The 18,258-nt window shown below is 36.2% G+C and overlaps 1 protein-coding gene across 1 annotated transcript; it reads left to right on the plus strand.

Moving 5' to 3' along the window:
* Positions 1-8,862: 8,862 nt before the first annotated feature.
* On the plus strand, positions 8,863-17,781 carry PTPDC1 (protein tyrosine phosphatase domain containing 1). The gene is made up of 9 exons (XM_009477954.2): positions 8,863-9,076; positions 9,637-9,808; positions 10,603-10,683; positions 10,906-11,024; positions 11,803-11,940; positions 12,628-13,835; positions 14,564-14,749; positions 16,711-16,821; positions 17,665-17,781. The coding sequence occupies exons 1-9, from the start codon at positions 8,863-8,865 to the stop codon at positions 17,779-17,781; spliced, it is 2,346 nt and encodes a 781-aa protein (XP_009476229.1).
* Positions 17,782-18,258: the final 477 nt, after the last annotated feature.

An 18,258-nucleotide genomic window follows, 5' to 3' on the forward strand; every position in this document is an offset into this window, starting at 1 on the left:
CTTCAAAGACAGCTACCAACCCACAGTAGGCCATTACTGGATGAGGGCTTTGCAGCCACATGGATACCGCTGTGCCATATATTTACAAAATGAGCTATCTCACAAAGGAGAGCTAGATGGGGTTGCTATAGCTCTATGACACCTCTCCTTTCCTTTTTATATCTATATCTAGATATATCTATATATCTTTAAGTTGCAATTTTTCTTTCATTTTAAAGCCTGTGGCTCAAAAGAGGTTCTAGACTATTTTCCTAAGCTTGTAGTCACCTATTGCATTGCAAGTGCATTGAATGACCTGTCAGTAATACTTGATACAATTCTTCAGCTTTAGAACTGTCTTTTGAATTGAAATCTTCATATTATTATGCCGTCTCTACCTAACATTTCACTACATTTCCATTTTATCCTTTATTGGCAGTTTTAACTAACAATGGAACAAACGGGAAAAGAGGGACTGTCGGAAGTACAGCTGATGAAGGAGGACAGGGATCATAGGTGGGCTGCTGCTCTGGGATCTCATTAAGCATCTAAACATGTATATTTATCTCACAACCGTAACACTGCTGGTGTAGTCAAGATCTACTGAAGATTGGCTTTGACACTGCTTTTGTGATTGATTTGCTATGTGATACTGCATTATGCTTAAGGGACAGAAATATATAAAACAAGAAATCTAAAAGCAAAACTTATAAAAAGTCTTTAATAAAATTTCATACAGTTTTAAAATTACACAAAACTAAAGCATTCAGTGGAGTCTTTCAATACAAGCTGAAAATAAAGCAACATTAATTGATTTTTATTATCCAAACTATGAGAACAGCAAAAAGCAAAAGGTGAAGCTGGAAATGTCCACACCCAGCTAGGAATCTAAACACATAGTTTGTACTAAGTTAAAATTAACTTTAAAGTAAATTAGGTTTTAGTAAAGTTTAAGTTTTAGGATAATCTGATGTTTTGATTCTGTCTATGTACCAATGAAAACAGTGCAGTCTAAGCAATGGTCAAACATTTTAATTGCATCCAGCTCTTTATGAGACAATTTAGACAGTTTTGTTCCTGCCTAATCTGATAAAGTACCTAAGGTCATGGGACAGGTGGATTTGCTAAGTCTGCTGGTAAAATAGCCATGAGGCAGTCCATGCAGTGCAAGAGAAATAAGCTGCCAGAAGCCTAGTGATCCCATTCTTGCCTAAAAACCTTGTTAGTATCTTTAAATGGCAGTCGTTGTTCAATAGAATTTTCCAGAGGATTTGGGATTCTGCATTTTGTTTAAATAGGAAAATGTGAAACCTAGAGAGATTATTAGTTTAGTCACTAGCATCCCACCTACTCTGTGTATTCTTTCCTTGGAAATGGCACATTATTTCAACCTAATGGTTAACTCCCCCAAAAAGTCATCCTCAGTTAGCACAAAGCCTTGTCTTGACAAAAATATGATGACATAGCCTGTTTGAACAAACATGTTTGGCACTTGCTGGAACTAGCTAAACTTTGCAGATAACCAGAAAAAAATAATTCTTCAGCTGAATAAACTGGCATTAATACTGAAGAGTACAAATGTAGGAACAGATATGAGGGGCAACCCAGCAAACCTCTAACACCTACAAATTGATACAGCAAAGCAGCAGGCTGTTGCACCAAGAATCCAAACCATCCAAGAATTAACCCTTCCTCCAGAATCAAACAGGTAAATAATGTTATTACTAAGTAATCACTAAGTATGTCAGCAGCACCTTCTCAAATGTGAACATTTAGAACTTCCCCAAAAGAGTATGCTTATATTAAGAATTTAATATAATTAATATTTCTTAATTATCTGAAAATGCTCTTCGTTCTTTAGTCAACTAAAAAAATGCTAACTTCGTCCATTTCCTCCTACAAAATGTTTTACCAGATGCTCCATTTGTTTAACATATTTTTGTGTGCTGACACTTGAAAAATATATGTGTCCCTTTACTCATAATTCTGAGACTGTAATTTCTAGAGCCACTTCTATGATGACTACAAACAATGCGTGATGAAACCAAGAAGCAATGCTGCTATCAGGGAGTGTTACTTGTGCAGGGGTCTTCAGAGAGGGACTGTGCTTGATCCAACTTGGGAGTCAGCCCTGCCTTAAGCAGGATGTTGGACTACCTGACCTCCAGTTCTTTCTGCCCTGAATTTTCCATGATGCTAAATACAGGTTCCTACTGAAGGTCTTTCATCCCCAGGAACTCAACACCATATTCTGCTGGGCCTCTAAAGCAGTGATGTGTTTTGGTTACTGCTTGGGGTCCACTCTCACAAATACCTAAGTGAATGTGTCATTCTGTGTGCTTACAGCCTGGCATTGAGCAGGGGGGGGGGCTGTTCACCAGTCCTTGTCACACAGGGACCTGCAAGGACCAGTGTTTCGGAGCTTTTGAGCCCTCCAGTTCCATCTGAAGGCTGGGGAAGCTGCAGACGCTCAGCACCTTTGGAACTGAAACTTCTACCAACATATTAAAGAAAGATGTACAACATAGAATTTTAGGCTCCACAACCTCTTCAAGTTTTTAAGTACCTAAGGTACCTTAGTGTGGTTTCCAAAATTGTGTACAAATCTTTTGAAGCCCCATTTTTATTTAAGGATTTTTTTTTTTGCACGAAAGTCCATACATGTATATATAAATGTTTCCTGTTTACTAAGATGACTGGATGCGTTTAGTTCACGCATGTGATTTTTTTTTTTTTTGTCCCTGCAGGATTAGTAAGAAACTAGATGTGTAATTTTAAGGACTGCTTTGTTAATTTGTCTCTGTTCTCAGTAAATTAATTTTTCTACAGAAAAGTAGTTGGATTCTTCTTCATTCTGATTTTTATTAGCAGTATACAGCAAAAAAACAGCTTCAATGATATTCTGTGCTTTATTGGGTGAGAAAAAATGTTTTGTTCAGGGTGTAACCACATATAACAATGAAACATTTATCTCTGATTTTCTTTTCATGGCATTTCAAAATGAATGTATCTGTTTAACTGTGATTAATGTAACTTCACAAAATTATCTCTGTAGCTACGTGCTTAGTTGTCTGATGCATGTAGACACACACACATATATATATATTTACTTGTCGTTAATAATACAAAAATGAGGTGAACAGAAAACAAGAGGTGGAAGATTCAGTTATTAAAACATCAGGTTGGTGTGGCCTGTTTGCCTCAATCCCTTTAAAATCTAGGCAGACACAGAAAGGAGTTTATGGGATGATTATCTCTATAGTCCCTAAGGCACTCCTCATACAGTCTTAAGTTAAGAAAAGAGTTACTGGCTCCTCCCAGATTACCATCGTGAATCCAATTAACCGCAGGAAATACTGTGGCAACATCATTCAGCTTCTCTTCTGCAAAATGTGAATTCCCTACAACATATTTCTTGTGGTTGATACTGCAGCAATGAAGGGATCAACAATGACTCATTCTCTTTGCAGGGTAACAGGTAAGGTGTTAAATTGAAATTATTGAAACTCTATTAAAACTCATGTAATTTACTATGGTTTTGACTATATGAGATTTAAAAAAAAATTCTCTAACTTGCAGAGTTCATTTTTAAACTTTTCCACTTCTGAATGCTGTTAAAAATGCATTACTGACAGTATTTCATTCTTCTGTATGTAGTCAGTCTTACAAGTCTGATAGTCTCTTAGTAAACATGATATTCATGATCAAGAGTATCTGAGTCACCAGTTTTGTTTGTAGAACAGTTAATATATTAATTTTACACCATCTCCTTTATAATTCTCAATAGTAAGTACTGGCTGCCAGCCTGTTCAAGGTAGTTTAAAATAACTTCTGTTAACTTTTGGGTTAACACTACCACAGAAAGCTGACGTGACTTAAATAACATGAATCAAGTCAATTGGTAGACCTGTCCATCAGTATAGCTTGCAGTTTCTTGCTATTTATGTCAAAAAAATCTATGAATAGCAAATACTGAATCACCAGACCAACACCTACATAATCTTCTAATGAATTATATTCTTCTATCTCTTTTGTATGTGAAGGCAGTTACAGTCCTTTGTAAATATCAAACTTAATGATTAAATGACATTCACCTTCTACTAAAACAGATGGGGGATATTTTTTTCCCAAAGGGGGAAAAACACATATAGAAATAACAAATCAGTTCGGGTTGTGGTTCCAGTGAAATCACTGGAGTTTTACAACAGCTGTAGTGTTGTTCTGCTGTGTAAATTACATATAACTAAATTATACGAAAATATGTTTAAATTATTACCTTGTCTTCTCTTTGTCCTGTATCTATGTGTTTATTTGCATTTTCCAATTTTTTGGTGTTTGTTTATAGGTAGTAAACATTGCAAATAAGCCTAGGGAATTGAGGTGTGTGCCTACTGAAATATGTGTGCTCAATGCAAAAAATGCCTTCAAGACTTGTGAATTGTAGCTTAAGTATTTGTGAAATATCTACTATCAGCAAGCTTTTTTACTGATATATATATCTTATATACTTAGAAAAACAACCTTTGCATTTTGTTTCATTATTCATAATAATAAAGTTTTACAAACCCCAGTTACCTACAACTTTTACAAAACTTTAGAAATAAATGCTTTGTTATTCCTGGCAATGTTAAAATCAGATAGTCTGTTTTAATTTAAAACACAATTTCATTTACCAGTGCATCCTGTAGAAGTGACTATGTCTCAGCAAATTTAGAAGATTTTTCTGTTAAAAACTCTCATGATCTGCCAATCTTAAAACATCAGATGTAAAGCCTGAATTTAGAGACCAAGTTCTAATTTAATAGCTCTTAACCACTTCCTTAAATATAAACAGTTCTCCTTACACTATCATATTTTTGCTTAGTCTTAGTTATCTCAATTACCTTCAGTTATCTATCTAAAATGTCTTAACTAGTACAGTTTACAGAACTTTGCATTTTGGCAATGAAATTTTATCCCATATGATCTTATATTTAGACAAATACCCTTTTGACTTCTGTGGGACTGCTCACAAAAGCGAAACTTCTCAGGAAGATAAGTACCTGTTAAATCAGCCCATGGAGTAAATTTTAGAGGTGTCACCTGAGTGCTTAGGTACTGAGCTTACATCGCCCCTACCTGCGTCTGTAGTTGACTATGTTCCATTAAAAATTTGGCTACTGGGTAGTTACTTACATGTGACTGCAACAGGGAGAGAACAAATTCACTTTAGAAGACAAGAAAATAGTAAAAATAACCTCAAAATTTTATGTGACAGTCATAAACATCAGCATTTGCCTATATTGTGTGAATATATTTGAGGTTTAAGATAGCTTTTCTTATATACTGATATTTTAAAATTGAAAGCTTGTCCAAGACTTTTTCATGTTAATACATAGAAGTAATCTTTTGAAATGTGTGGTCTGCTGTTGTATTCTTGTTTACCAAACCCACATGAGTCTGGAGAGGTGGGACCTCACTATTAGTAGATAGTTCCACAGAAATGCAGTGGGGAGCTTTACAATGGAATTACTGTTTGTGCCGGCAGCTGAACTGCCCCAACTGGAATTGTTCCAGTCTGGAACACAAGCTCTTCTCTCTGTTTGAAAACATGTTCTGAAGTAAAAGATAGTAATTGCATCTATCAAGTAACCACCTTAGTTGCTAAGGTAGAGTGAGACCCGTATCTTCTTGTCTTTCACTTTTTGGCTATATAATTATTTTCTGACTGCTAAAACATTAGACGTTGCTCCTTTCTCTCATTTCGTTCTGGAGCAAAAATTCATCCCAGTGACTGGAAGTCACTGATTTCCAGATCCTGAAATAATAAAAAGGAATCTTCCTTGTTACAAGGCACCTAAGCCAGTTGCTAATTTGCTAACTCCATTGCTAGCTTGCTTAGTCCATCTTGCAGCCTGCTTGTGTGAAGCAGTAAGGTATGCCTCCTTTATGCTCTTCCTTTGGAAGTCTGCCTACCAGTTAGTTGCAGAACTGGCTTCGTTGTGGATCCCTGATCTCCCAGTTGTCCTACTTGCTGCGTGGCACTTTACTACTCAACCTGTAACTTTACAAAAGTGCTTTTATTCCAGAGGAAGTGGATGTGACAAGCTGCACAAAAATCTTTAGCTTTCTTTTTGTCAGATAGAAGGTCTTCAGAGCAGGACTTACCTTGTATTAGAAATTATATTAAAGCATGAGAAAAAAATGTTTTCTCCTTAGACTCTTGTGTTCAGTTTTCTTGTTAGAGGAGAATTGTCATATATGTGACTTCAAACTTGCCAACAGACTAAAAATAAGGAACGGAGGGAAGAGAGCAGAGAAGGTATGTGTGTGTGTGTGTATATATATATATGTATATATATATAGTTTGTGGACAGTCTGTTTGGCAAGTATCAACTAAAATTATAAATGGTGTGGTCTAGAAATCATGCTGCCATTATGATATTATTAGCTTTGCTGAAACTGCCCCTTCCAAGATTTCAGTTCAAGATCTCTGGTTGTATGTTTACTTTTAAGGATTTGAGAAAATCAAGGTGGCATTACATTAAATGCTTTAGTTGAGTAATTCCTGTTCTTCTAAAACATGCAGTTATAAAGTACCTAATCAGCCAAACTCTAGAGCTTGAAACACACAATTGACTAAACTTTTAATTGCTAGGACAGACACTGAAACTGTTGAATGATGACTGCACACCAAAAGAAAGTACAGTCCATGTCTGACTGCCCAAATCTTAAGCCTTGGACACTCTATAACCAGGTCCCAGGTACTCAGCTTTATTTTGCATTTTTGAGCTTCTGTTGTAGATTTTCAGCAAACATACTACTCTTTCAACAGGTACTGCAATGGCTGCAGGAGTTTTGCTGCAAAATGAACTACCCTATTCTTCGTTGCTAGAGAGCAGTCTATATCTTGCAAATATGAGTTCAGGTAATAATTTTTCTCTGATACGCCGTTCATAAAAGGTGCTTACAGAAATTCTGAAAAATATATTTTCCATAGAAAATTAGAAAACCCAGAAATAGCATCCCCAATTATAAAATGTCTATAACAAAACCAAACTGCAGTACTTTATCATCACCACAATGTGTTAATATGTTGAGCTTTTCTGTAACTTTTTTATCGTCAGATCTCTAAATTGAAGAAACTGTGTGATTTTTGTGTTCAGAAACTGCCTAGCTCTCTGAAAATACAAACACGCCTTCAACAAAAGTCCCCTTTCCAATAAAGTATTTAAACTCTTACAGGGTGTAATTCTTTGTTACTAGTTTGGGTAGTAACTTGCAAATCCTGCTAGATTCAGTAGGAAAATAATGATGTGCAGCATGGTATTTTGCTCATTTCTGGCTCCACTATCATTTGATATATACTGAAGAAAAGTTTCTGGGGAGAGAAAGAAAAAAAGAATTAAATATGAGAGCAATATAATTAATTAGAAAACACTTTTCATGTTTCTTGGATATAGGTAGCACTTGAAATAGCCTTTTTCATCTCCTTTTCCACCCAACGCTCAAAATAAAAGCATATTTAAATATTTCCTCACATCTTGGCATCAGCTTTGTTGTTGAATTAGAATAGTTGAAGAGTTTTGAGACAACAGCTAACAGAGTCAGCTTTAACATTTTCCTTTCCTCATCTGACATCACTACTGGTGTTTCAGGCCTGGTGTCTACAGCAAACTTTACAACGTTTCCTTAAGAGCTGGGGTGCAGTATTCAAAATTCCGTCACTCAATTGCTGTTCAGTACCTAGAAGAAACAGTAGATTTTTGCCTGATGAATTTTTATCAGAAGAGAGCCTCCTCTTATACAAATTCCTCTGTAACAGTTACTGGTTTTGTAGTACAAAAAGAAACACAGACTGAACATAGTATATATCTTTAGGAAAATGCAATAGGATTGATTTGCTTATTGAACAAAATTATGGTGGGTTTTCTTGATTTCCCCAGTCTTCATCTGTAACGTGCAGTCTAATGCACAGACAATGGGATGACAAAGTATTTTAGCATTGCTATAGTCTGTTCTCCACATCATTGCATGAGTATTTTGTGCTTTTGAGAATGTTGTAATGTTTCTGGCCAGCTCATTCTCCTTAGCACACTGGAAGCAACGTGGGAGGCAATTTGCCACCTAATATCTACCTTCAAAAGCCTAAAGCTCTCAACTGATACATCTTCTCCTCCCCAGAATCTGCTTTATCTCAGTCTGTAGGGCTAACGGCTTTGCTTAATAAAAAAGCTGTGCCCTGAAAAAAAAAAAGCCTTTTGTTTTGAGTAACAAATTGTGGTTTGTTAGAAGATATGAATGGTCCAGAGCGAACAGTCCACAATTCATCATGTACTGAACCATTTCATTAGGAACACACTAATCCCAATCATTACAGAGCAAAATGATGCATTTTGGAACAACTAAGTGGAGGAGGAGAGGTGGTTGTGGAATGTTAAAGCAAGAGGTGGGGGAGTATAATGTACTTACAGATTTCTCAGGAAGCAGAGCCTTCAGCTACATTTTGATTGTTCTTTTGAACCTAGTATTTTGTATCTTAGCGAGTTCTGAATGCATGTTATTTACAACTAAATAAATACTCACATTGTTTATGGAAAATGTTTTGGTTGTTCCCAGTCCATTTTCAAAATTATCTGCTTGAAATGCAACTATTTTCACCAAGCAGTGGAACAGTTTGTCCCAAACAGGCTCAATTCCTATAGAATAGAGCAGCCCCAAGGATAGCTGGCAGCAGTGCCTTCATTGTTAAGTTGCTATGGAGACAGCTCAGCCCATGCTGACTAGCTGCTGGAGCATACAGAAGGATGCACAGCTCTCCGCAACTTCAGCGCTGAGCAACTTGGATTTCCTACCAGTGCGTCCCCAGCAGCCTTCCTAGACGGTAGCTGAGGCTGGTCAGTCATGCAGGGTTCACCCCGAAGGCGTTCGGCAGTGAGTATTTTTAGCAACTTTTTTCAGGGTCGGAGGCATTCTTCCTCCGATCCCCTTCTTCGCATTATCCAGAGGCGCCGGAGCTCAATTGTAGAGGTGCTCTCATCATCGACTCACCGGGTTATGGTGGCGGTATCGTCTCTGAGCCCTGAGGAGCTGGATGCAACTTTTCCTGAAAAAAGAAGTAAAGTACTTTTCATTAAGACTATTGGCAGTTCTGGGTATTTTCTTGGCATTAAGTTAATATACTTTTGTTCTGTTAACTGTATTTTATATATATGCATAAAATACTGGGGTTTCAATTTTTTTCCTGTATTTTATATTTTGTTCACTGATTACTTATGCAAGGATTAATATATGCTTTTCACTCTAACAGCTCAGTTATAAAGAACAGGTAAAATAGAAGCACACATTCACACATACCCCAAGCATATGGCTAAGTATTTTTGATTTCAGGTGGAAGAGGACCGTGACCTTTTTTTCCTATTGCAAAGGATATCACACACCTCTAACATCATCAGAAAAAACAAAGTTACTGTGAGAAAAAAACTTCTGCAGTAATGCAAGCAATTTTTTCCCCTCAGAATCCTTACTTTAAGTCTGTGTTGAAAAATGAGCCTTAAATATATATTCCATATATTTATGCTATTTGTAACTTCATCAATTTAAGGTTGAACCGGTATTTTTAAGGTAGAGATGAATTTCTAAGCTTCCTTACTAACCTGATTTTTGCTTATGTTCTAGGAAGTTCGAGGCGTCCAACAGCAAAATACACTAAAGTAGGGGAGCGCCTTCGCCATGTCATTCCTGGTCACATGCAGTGCTCAATGGCATGTGGTGGGCGTGCTTGCAAGTATGAAAACCCAGCTCGATGGAGTGACCAGGAGCAAGCCATTAAAGGGCTCTACTCTTCTTGGTAATAAGCAGCATTTACTCTCACTAAATGTAACTGCATCAATTGTATTTCTTAAGAGAGAATTCAATGGAAATAATGAGTTTTTTTTAAATCAGGTACTGCTAAGTTAAGTATAAAACATAATGATAGCTTGATTCAGAATTACAACTTGACAGTAAACCATAATGGCCATTGAACATAGGCCAGTAAAGATGGTGAAAGATTTCTGTTGACTTACAATAAGTTTGGTTCAGATCCAGAAGAATAAATATCTATCTGTCATGAGTGATAAAAAATCTATTCTGGGTTATAGACAGTTCTTACTAAGGTTTAAAATGCCAATTAATTAAAATGTGTTCATAATAGAATTTAAAAGTAAAAACATTTACTGAAGATAAAATAATAACGTATGTGTTCAAAAGCATATTCATATGCAGTAATATTAAAATGAAATGTATTTTTACATTCTTACTGATTTTTTTGTCACAGCAAATGCTATTCAGAAGCATACAAACCTTAAAGGGCCAAACAGAGATCTTGAGTCCAGATTGCTATTCAAAGGAATTTTTTAATATGTTCATTGGCCTGGCATTTAAACAGTTCCACTAATGGTCTTTTGATATGTAGTATCTGTATCAGCTTAACAAGATTTATCACTAACACTACATGATAGTAGAATTTTTTGAAAAATCATTTCTAGTTAATTAGCAAGGTATTTCTGTCCTTCTTGAGTATAACAGTATTCTTATTTTGGTAGATTCATACCCAGGAAATTATTAACAACAACATTATTATCTACTTTTCTAATTTCTCAGGATAACAGATAACATACTGGCTATGGCTCGACCCTCAACAGAATTAATTGAAAAGTACAACATTATTGAACAGTTTGAAAGGTAACAAATTTAGCCATTATTTATTGTAGGTATTACTAGTGTAATTCCTGATGCATTTTCTCTTTCAGCATAGATTTTGATTGTTGATAAGGATCCTTTCATTTTAACAATATACAGGTAAAGATTTATTCTCCACTAAGAATAAATATGTGTTTCAGAAAATGAAGGATAATGAGATTTTGGCTGCATATAATACTTTTACTCATCTATTCCTTCCTTAAGATGTGGCATAAAAACAATAATTAACCTTCAGCGTCCTGGGGAGCATGCGAGCTGTGGGAATCCACTGGAACAAGAAAGCGGCTTCACTTACCTTCCTGAAGCTTTTATGGAGGCTGGAAGTAAGTTCACTCCTGCTGCTGTTCCTCATTAATTATTGATTTTGGCACTTAAAGATATTTTTACTTGAATTCTTGTGTGTTAAAAGCAGCTATGTAAAAATGTTGCACAAAGTAGGATATAAACATGAAACTTGGCAAATATAATCAAGAGTGAATAACATTATTGAAGATCATATATATGTAGAGTGAGATGGGGGGTTTGTGTTCAGGTGTTTAGAATAAAGAAAGGAAAACAGCTAGTTAAATTTTTCTTTTTATTCTGAGTTCACAAATATATAAAACATTAATGGTGTTTCAAATTCTGGTATGATTCATGTTTTCTTATCTACACTATAAAAGGTTATTTCATTTGAGGACATTTTTATTGACAGTATTTTTGTATTTTCTTATTACGGTGAGATGAGAAAAAGTGCCTCTCTGTAAGAAACAGCTTTTGACTGCAGAAGTTATTTTATTTCTAAAAAGAAAAAATTACCCTGTACCTATATATAGCTCAGTAATTTTTGTGTGAATCATTCAGTTTTGTTACACCTTTTACATTGTAGCTGAACTTTAGTTTGACAAATCTTTGCTAGCTTCATGTATTTATCAAATTTCAATAGCAAGCGTACGCTGAAATGGGGAAATAATCTCTTGCAAACAATGTGTAGTCAGATTCTAAGATCCATTGTGCAATTTTAGTACTATAATTTATTATTTGTCATCTCTCCTCTGCATATAGTACTGAAAATTTCACATTCAGTACAGCAGAAAATAACTCTCTCTCTTTTTATTTTAGTTTATTTTTATAATTTTGGATGGAAGGATTATGGAGTGGCATCTCTCACTACTATACTTGATATGGTAAAAGTTGTGGCTTTCGCCTTGCAGGAAGGGAGGGTAGCTGTTCATTGTCATGCAGGTCTTGGTCGGACAGGTATGTGCTCTACTGCAAGATCAACAGAATTGTTTTTCTAAAAATGCAAAACAGTCTCTGGTTATAAATTATTAATAATTTGTTTAGATTCTATATCATTGCAAGATGGACATCTATAAAATGGTTAAAAATGCTAAACAAATTTGTGAAAATGGTATGAATGGCTAGAGGAGATCAGTTTTAGTATATTAAACCAGAAACCTGTAAGAGTAGAAAATTTTTGAATCTGTATAATAATTCCCTGTTACGTTCAAATGGGACAGCTTGTTTTTGATGGGAAAAATTCACCTAGTACACTTTCGTTGTCCAATATTTATTACATGTTTACAAACCTGCCACTCATTGTTAGATCAGGTAGATTTGGTGGTGCAGCTAAAATTTCATTTACTTCTTTCAAGACTTTTTTGCCCGTGTCCTTCCTGTAGAAGCCACCATTGCTCCTGTGTCCAGAAATGATGGAATTCCTAGAGATGCTGTGGTGAGAAGCTAGCCCTCACTGAAAGTGTAGTGAGAATGGGTTTATTATCATGTGGTCCAACAAATGCAACTATACTTAGTAACAGCATCATGCAATAGAGGCCATAAAGTCTGTATTTTTACCTATATTAATTTTTATCCTGTAGTTCCACTGAATATTTGTTTTAGTCTGATAGTTCTTCAACTAATGCTTGTCTTTATATTTTCCAGGTGTTCTAATAGCTTGCTACTTAGTTTTTGCAACAAGAATGAGTGCTGATCAAGCAATTCTTTTTGTCAGAACAAAAAGGCCTAATTCTATTCAGACTAGAGGGCAGTTATTGTGCATCAGAGAATTCACGCAGTTTTTGGTTCCTCTGAGAAATGTATTTGCATGCTGTGAGCCCAAGGCACACACGGTGACACTGTCCCAGTACCTGACCCGTCAGAGACATCTGCTCCATGGTTATGAGAGTAGGCATCTCAAACATGTGCCAAAACTCATTCATCTAGTTTGCAAATTGTTGCTAGACTTGGCTGAAAACAGACAAGTGATAGAGGCAGAATTGTTAGATATACCAGATCTCTCAGCTGAAATTGAAAAGACTGTTTCTCAGTTGGTGTCCACACAGCTAGATAGAGAACTCGCAAGGCAGGACAGTGATACGTCAGACTCCTCCCATACCCACTCGTCCACTTTTGAGACCCAGGATTCTCTTTTCTCCCTGGGACATGAATGTGATCCTCTCTGGAAAAGAAGGAATGTTGAATGCCCTCAGCCTCTTACTCATCTGAAAAGGCGTCTAAGCTATAGTGAGTCAGATTTAAGGAGAACTGAGTTTCTTTTAGAACAAGGAGAAACCGCATGGACAGTACCTGCTCAGATATTACTGTGCAACAAACTTAAGCAGAGCAGTGGTGAGGAATGTTCTGCAACAGGTGAACAAAAGCCACAGTTGGATTTAAACAAAGAAGCATTAGTGCGTAATACATGTATGTTCTGGAGTCAAGGTAAATTTAATTTGGATGGACGAAAAGATGGATCCTCACTTTATCACAGAGGGAACTCTACCAAAGAAGTACAACGCAGCAGAACCTTTTCTTCAGGTCTAGCATCTATCCACAATACCAGGGACCCTGGAACACCAAGGCATAATTTTAGCAATGAGATTGGTTATAGAAAAGACCTCAAGACTAATATGTATAGCAGAAGAGTCTATGTCTCCGAGGTCTCTGATTCTTCTTCTTCTTCTAAAGTGAACTTTTCTGTTGGATATGAAAGCCAAGGTAGCAAAGATGTGTCAGAGGCAATTCCATACATTGTTCTGCAGTCAGAATTAAGTTTGGAAGCCCGAAGAGTTTTGGCAGCAAAAGCACTTGCAGATATAAATGAATTTCTGGGAGAGGATGAAGTGAAGCAGAAGGTAGAAATGTGGCAGGTAATTTTTAAGTTGATTCAGTGTTAGGGACTCTGCATATTTCACCTAGATTAATTTCTAGACTGGCAAAAATGCCACCATGTGCTTTGAAAGGGCACATTGGGACACCAGTTTATACAGTGGTTCAGTAAATTATTCTATTTGTCAGTTATGGGCCAGTTCTTTCAAAAGCAAGCAAAATGCGCCTACAAATTTTGGTCTGTAGCAGGAGATTAGACTATTGTTTCTGGTTGTGTTCATTCATTTTACTAACTAATTAAGATTGATGCAATTATCTGTGGTTGTAACTTGGCTGCTGGTAGCATAAAAGTGCTACAGATTTTGAGGTAGAGGTGTGTTGTTTTTAATCAGTGCTTTCTTACAACTAATCAGAGGATTCTGTGTGTAAAAGAATTTAGTAGAAACGTAACTGCTTATCCTCAAAACCAAATCGTCCTAGCAACATTTGCTTTGAAGTTCGAATCCAAAGCTGTTTTATGTATTCTAGTAGAAAATTGGGAGTTTCTGTGCTGCACTGTTTATGTTGTCCTTCTGTTTTAAAGAATCACTTTCATTACTGCTGATTAATGTTGGTGCTTTGGAAAAAAAACAAATTTTTTTTTTTGGTAACTCTTAAGTCTTTTTTTGTTGGAACATAAGCAGCCAAGTACTGCTACAATCAAAGAGAATGTTGGCAAAAGTAAATAGATGATGCATTTTCAGTTTTGTTTTGTTTTGTTTTCTTTAAGAAAGAACTGAATTCTCGAGACGGAGCTTGGGATAAAATCTGTACTGAGAGAGATCCTTTTATCCTCTGTAGCTTGATGTGGTCCTGGATAGAGCAGCTGAAAGAACCTATTATATCCAAAGATGATATTGATATACTGGCAAAAAAATGCACAGAATCACAGGATGCACTTTACTTACTGAGAAAGGTAGGTATTATATATGTCAATTCATTCTTTCACTGCCAAGTACATTTTGTTAATGTGTGTTAAACTATTCATTTATGGCCTTTAGGCAAGGGAGTTGCACTTTTAAAAGGCAACTTCAATCTCTTTAAAAATCAGAATGAGGATTATTTCGGTATTGAATAGTATGAGTTGTAATCAATACTATGATGATGAATATTATAAGAAAAATACCAGATACTATCTTTGAACACCATTCAGTAGAAGCTCAACTTCAGCATATTTCCCTGCAAATTCTGCAGTTTGAGATCCACAGGCAAAGATGAGAAACCTTTTCTCTGTGACTCGATACATGGCTTTCGTTAGTGTCACATCTTGCAGCTGTGCTTAATGGTTGTCATATTTGCTCTGCAAACATCTTAATCCATCAGCTTTGGAAGAGCTGGGGCAAGGAATAGGAAGAATTTGCCAATTCAAGGAATCAAAAATCAGGCCAAATTCTTCTACCTAAGTCAGAACTGTGGTCATCTGTATTCTGAAATCCCTATGAAAAACAGGTACTTCTATTCCAAAGTGTTTAATTGTGCTTTCCCCAAAGGGCTAGATGGGAGGTAACTTAAATAAAAAATTCTTTACTCTTGATCTCTTAATTACACAAATTCATTTCCTAATTCTTTGGAAATCCTTTGTTTCTGAAGTATTTATGAAAGAAATAGGGCACCTTTTAACAGCCTCCAGATACCCAAGAATACAGCTTCTAATCAATAGGTGGTCAGAACTTCATGTGCAGTCACCATCTTCATGCCATGACATTCAGAATTCCCAAGTTCATCTAAAAACATCATGTTTCTTCCTGAAGCATTCTTCCACTCTATCAGAGTTTTAACTTTTTATTTGTATTAAGTAAAAAATAACTGCTTCATGCCTGTTATAAATGAATGGGAAAGGAATAATAATGATGTTTTAAATTTAAAAATATTAATTTTATCTTACCTTATCTTATCCTATATTGTTTCTGAATCACAGAATAGTTGAATTGGCAGGGACCTCTGGACATCTTCTAGATGTCAACTAGAGCAGGTAGCTCGTATGACAGATGCTCCAGTCCCTTAATCATCTTTGTGGCCCCTAGCTGGACTAGTTCTAGTATGCTGATGTCCTTCTTGTACCAAGGAGCCCAGAGCTGGACCCCGCACTCCAAATGTGTCACCTCCATTGACCTACTGGCAACTCTGTCTAATGCAGCCAAGGATGCTCTTAAGCTGCCTTTACCGCATGGGCCCGTTGCCAGCTCATGTTCAACTTTGTATGCACTGGCACATCCAGGTTCTTTTCCTGCTAATCTGCTCTCCAGCCAGTCAGCCCCCTATATGTGCTGGTGCATATTTAGCTGCCTTTCCCAGGAATCCCTCAAGTTTTAATTAAATTTTCACTGTTAAGTGACCTGCCAGTGTGGAGATCTGTCTCCCTTGGAAAAGCCACAAAGATACTGTTGCTCCCTTTATGCATCCTTGCTAGCACTGCCCAGGTGTCTTTCTGCAAGCTTGCTTTAATGCTGAAGGAGACTTGGTAGGACAGAGAGAGATGCAGATCATCCTACGTTAGTTGGGGAAAGAGCCCTAAACGTGCGTAGTCTTTTTGAGCTGAAAAGATCAAATCTCACTTTTTCTTTGCCAGTTCATATGAATGGTACTGTTTGTGTAGGGGACCTTGAAAAATAAATCTCCAGATGCACACCTGACCTCCTAGGAATTTCCAGAACAGTTTGTGGTACACTACAAGAGGAGAGTTTCTCCCATCATGACTGAAATAATTATGTAGAGGCTCTTTAGGCTTGTGAAAATTCCCTCCCCAACTCCTACACCTGAAGGTTTCAATACAGGAAGGCACAGTCTGATATTTAAACAGCAATTAACAAAACCTGAAAGTTAAGTGTTTTTCATGAAAATATTTTTTCTAATGAGCTGCTTCCTTTTACCCACCAGGAACAGTGTCAGACTATCCTTTGTATTTTACACTGTGTGGTGAACTTGCAAATGCTACCAGCTGATGTGGAGGAGGCCTTACTTGCTCGTGCTATTAAAGCTTTCACTAAGGCAAGTAACCATTTGTCTATGACATTGTATTTATTTGTTTTAAATCATGAAGGGTGAATCAACAGAGCAGGCCTCTGTAAGAAAAGTTACACTAATTCCTTCACACTTAGTGTACTCATGCTTATCTATTTCAGAGTTTACATTTTATAATAATGAGCCTACATAAAAGGTAGAAAATATTCTCAACAAAATTAAATTCTGTCACTACAGCCTTAATCCTTTAGTCTCATTTTCCTATTTCTGGATCACTGCCAATCCATGGACTTCTTCAAATTAGGGAAAAGATAATTTTTAAGTGGTGAGACTAATTAGTCACTGGGAGTAGTTTACCAAAGGCTTTGGTAGATTCTGTACTACTTGGAGTCTTTCCATCAGATGAAATCATTATCTGAAATTACATTGCAATTCAGTTATGTTTCATTGCAATTCAGTTATGTTTCAGGGCCTTAATATAGGATGTCTATAAATAACTTCTGCTTTTGGAATCATTTAATAACTGTGACAGGTTAAGCTTGCTATTGCTCAGCTCAGAGCTGCTTTCTTCTCAGATTTCAGCAGGTGAAATTATTTGAACAGAACGTTCATCATACTGCTTCCTAATCTCTTGTAAATCTACAGACATGTCACCTGTTAAAACAATCATGACATTTCTCCGTCTACTAGTTTGTTTTAATGTCTAGTCAGCATAAAATTGACCATACTTAGCATTAAGTACTGCACCATGAAGCACGTACTTTGATAAATATTGAAACTATTTTTTTTAAAACATGTTGGTCATCTACTTTGCATTTTGCTGTATGACATCTATTTAACAACTGAACTTAAATTTCTCCCTTTTATTAGACAAGCTTCGATACTGAAAATGGACCATATGTTTACAATACCTTGAAAAAAGTATTTAAACAAACACTGGAAGAAAAAAGAAAAAGGCTTAAGGAAGGAACAGAGAATCCATCTTGATTTCTGCACAGCTATGCTGAAGAATTAGATGGGCCTACCAAATTATTTTGCATTTTCTAGCTACTGTATTTTGTGCTATCTGGCATGATTTACCTAACTTTAGGTAATAGTAGTTATTAACAACGCATTTTATTTTTTTAGAGGGCATTTTAGTGACAACTGACCTACACAGTTCTAAAGAACAGCTCCTATGTGACTGTACTGTAGCATTTGGTTTCAGGTACTATGCTTTTATACTGTGAACTGTTCTTTTGTTTTCAAATGTTTTAATTGGTATAGAAACCTCTGTCATTGGCAAGCAAGGTTATTTTCAAGTTACATGATTGCCATAAGTTCAGTGCCATGGTCCACAAAGGTTTAATGGATTGAGTTAATATTTATGTATTACATATGTTTACATTAATGTTATTTGATTTTATGTTGCAGGAAATAAATATTGACTGAACTTACTAAACTCCTCTTCCTTTTAGAAATTCT

Source organism: Pelecanus crispus, chromosome 7 (genome assembly GCF_030463565.1).
Source record: "Pelecanus crispus isolate bPelCri1 chromosome 7, bPelCri1.pri, whole genome shotgun sequence".
Lineage (NCBI taxonomy): Eukaryota > Metazoa > Chordata > Aves > Pelecaniformes > Pelecanidae > Pelecanus > Pelecanus crispus.

Bases quoted from the DNA above. Each gene is read 5' to 3' on its own strand.
- PTPDC1 (XM_009477954.2), top strand. From the start codon at position 8,863: ATGCAGGGTTCACCCCGAAGGCGTTCGGCAGTGAGTATTTTTAGCAAC. The intron at 9,077-9,636 runs GTAAAGTACTTT...CTTATGTTCTAG, and splicing joins AACTTTTCCTGAAAAAAGAA to GAAGTTCGAGGCGTCCAACA. The intron at 10,684-10,905 runs GTAACAAATTTA...TCCTTCCTTAAG, and splicing joins ATTATTGAACAGTTTGAAAG to ATGTGGCATAAAAACAATAA.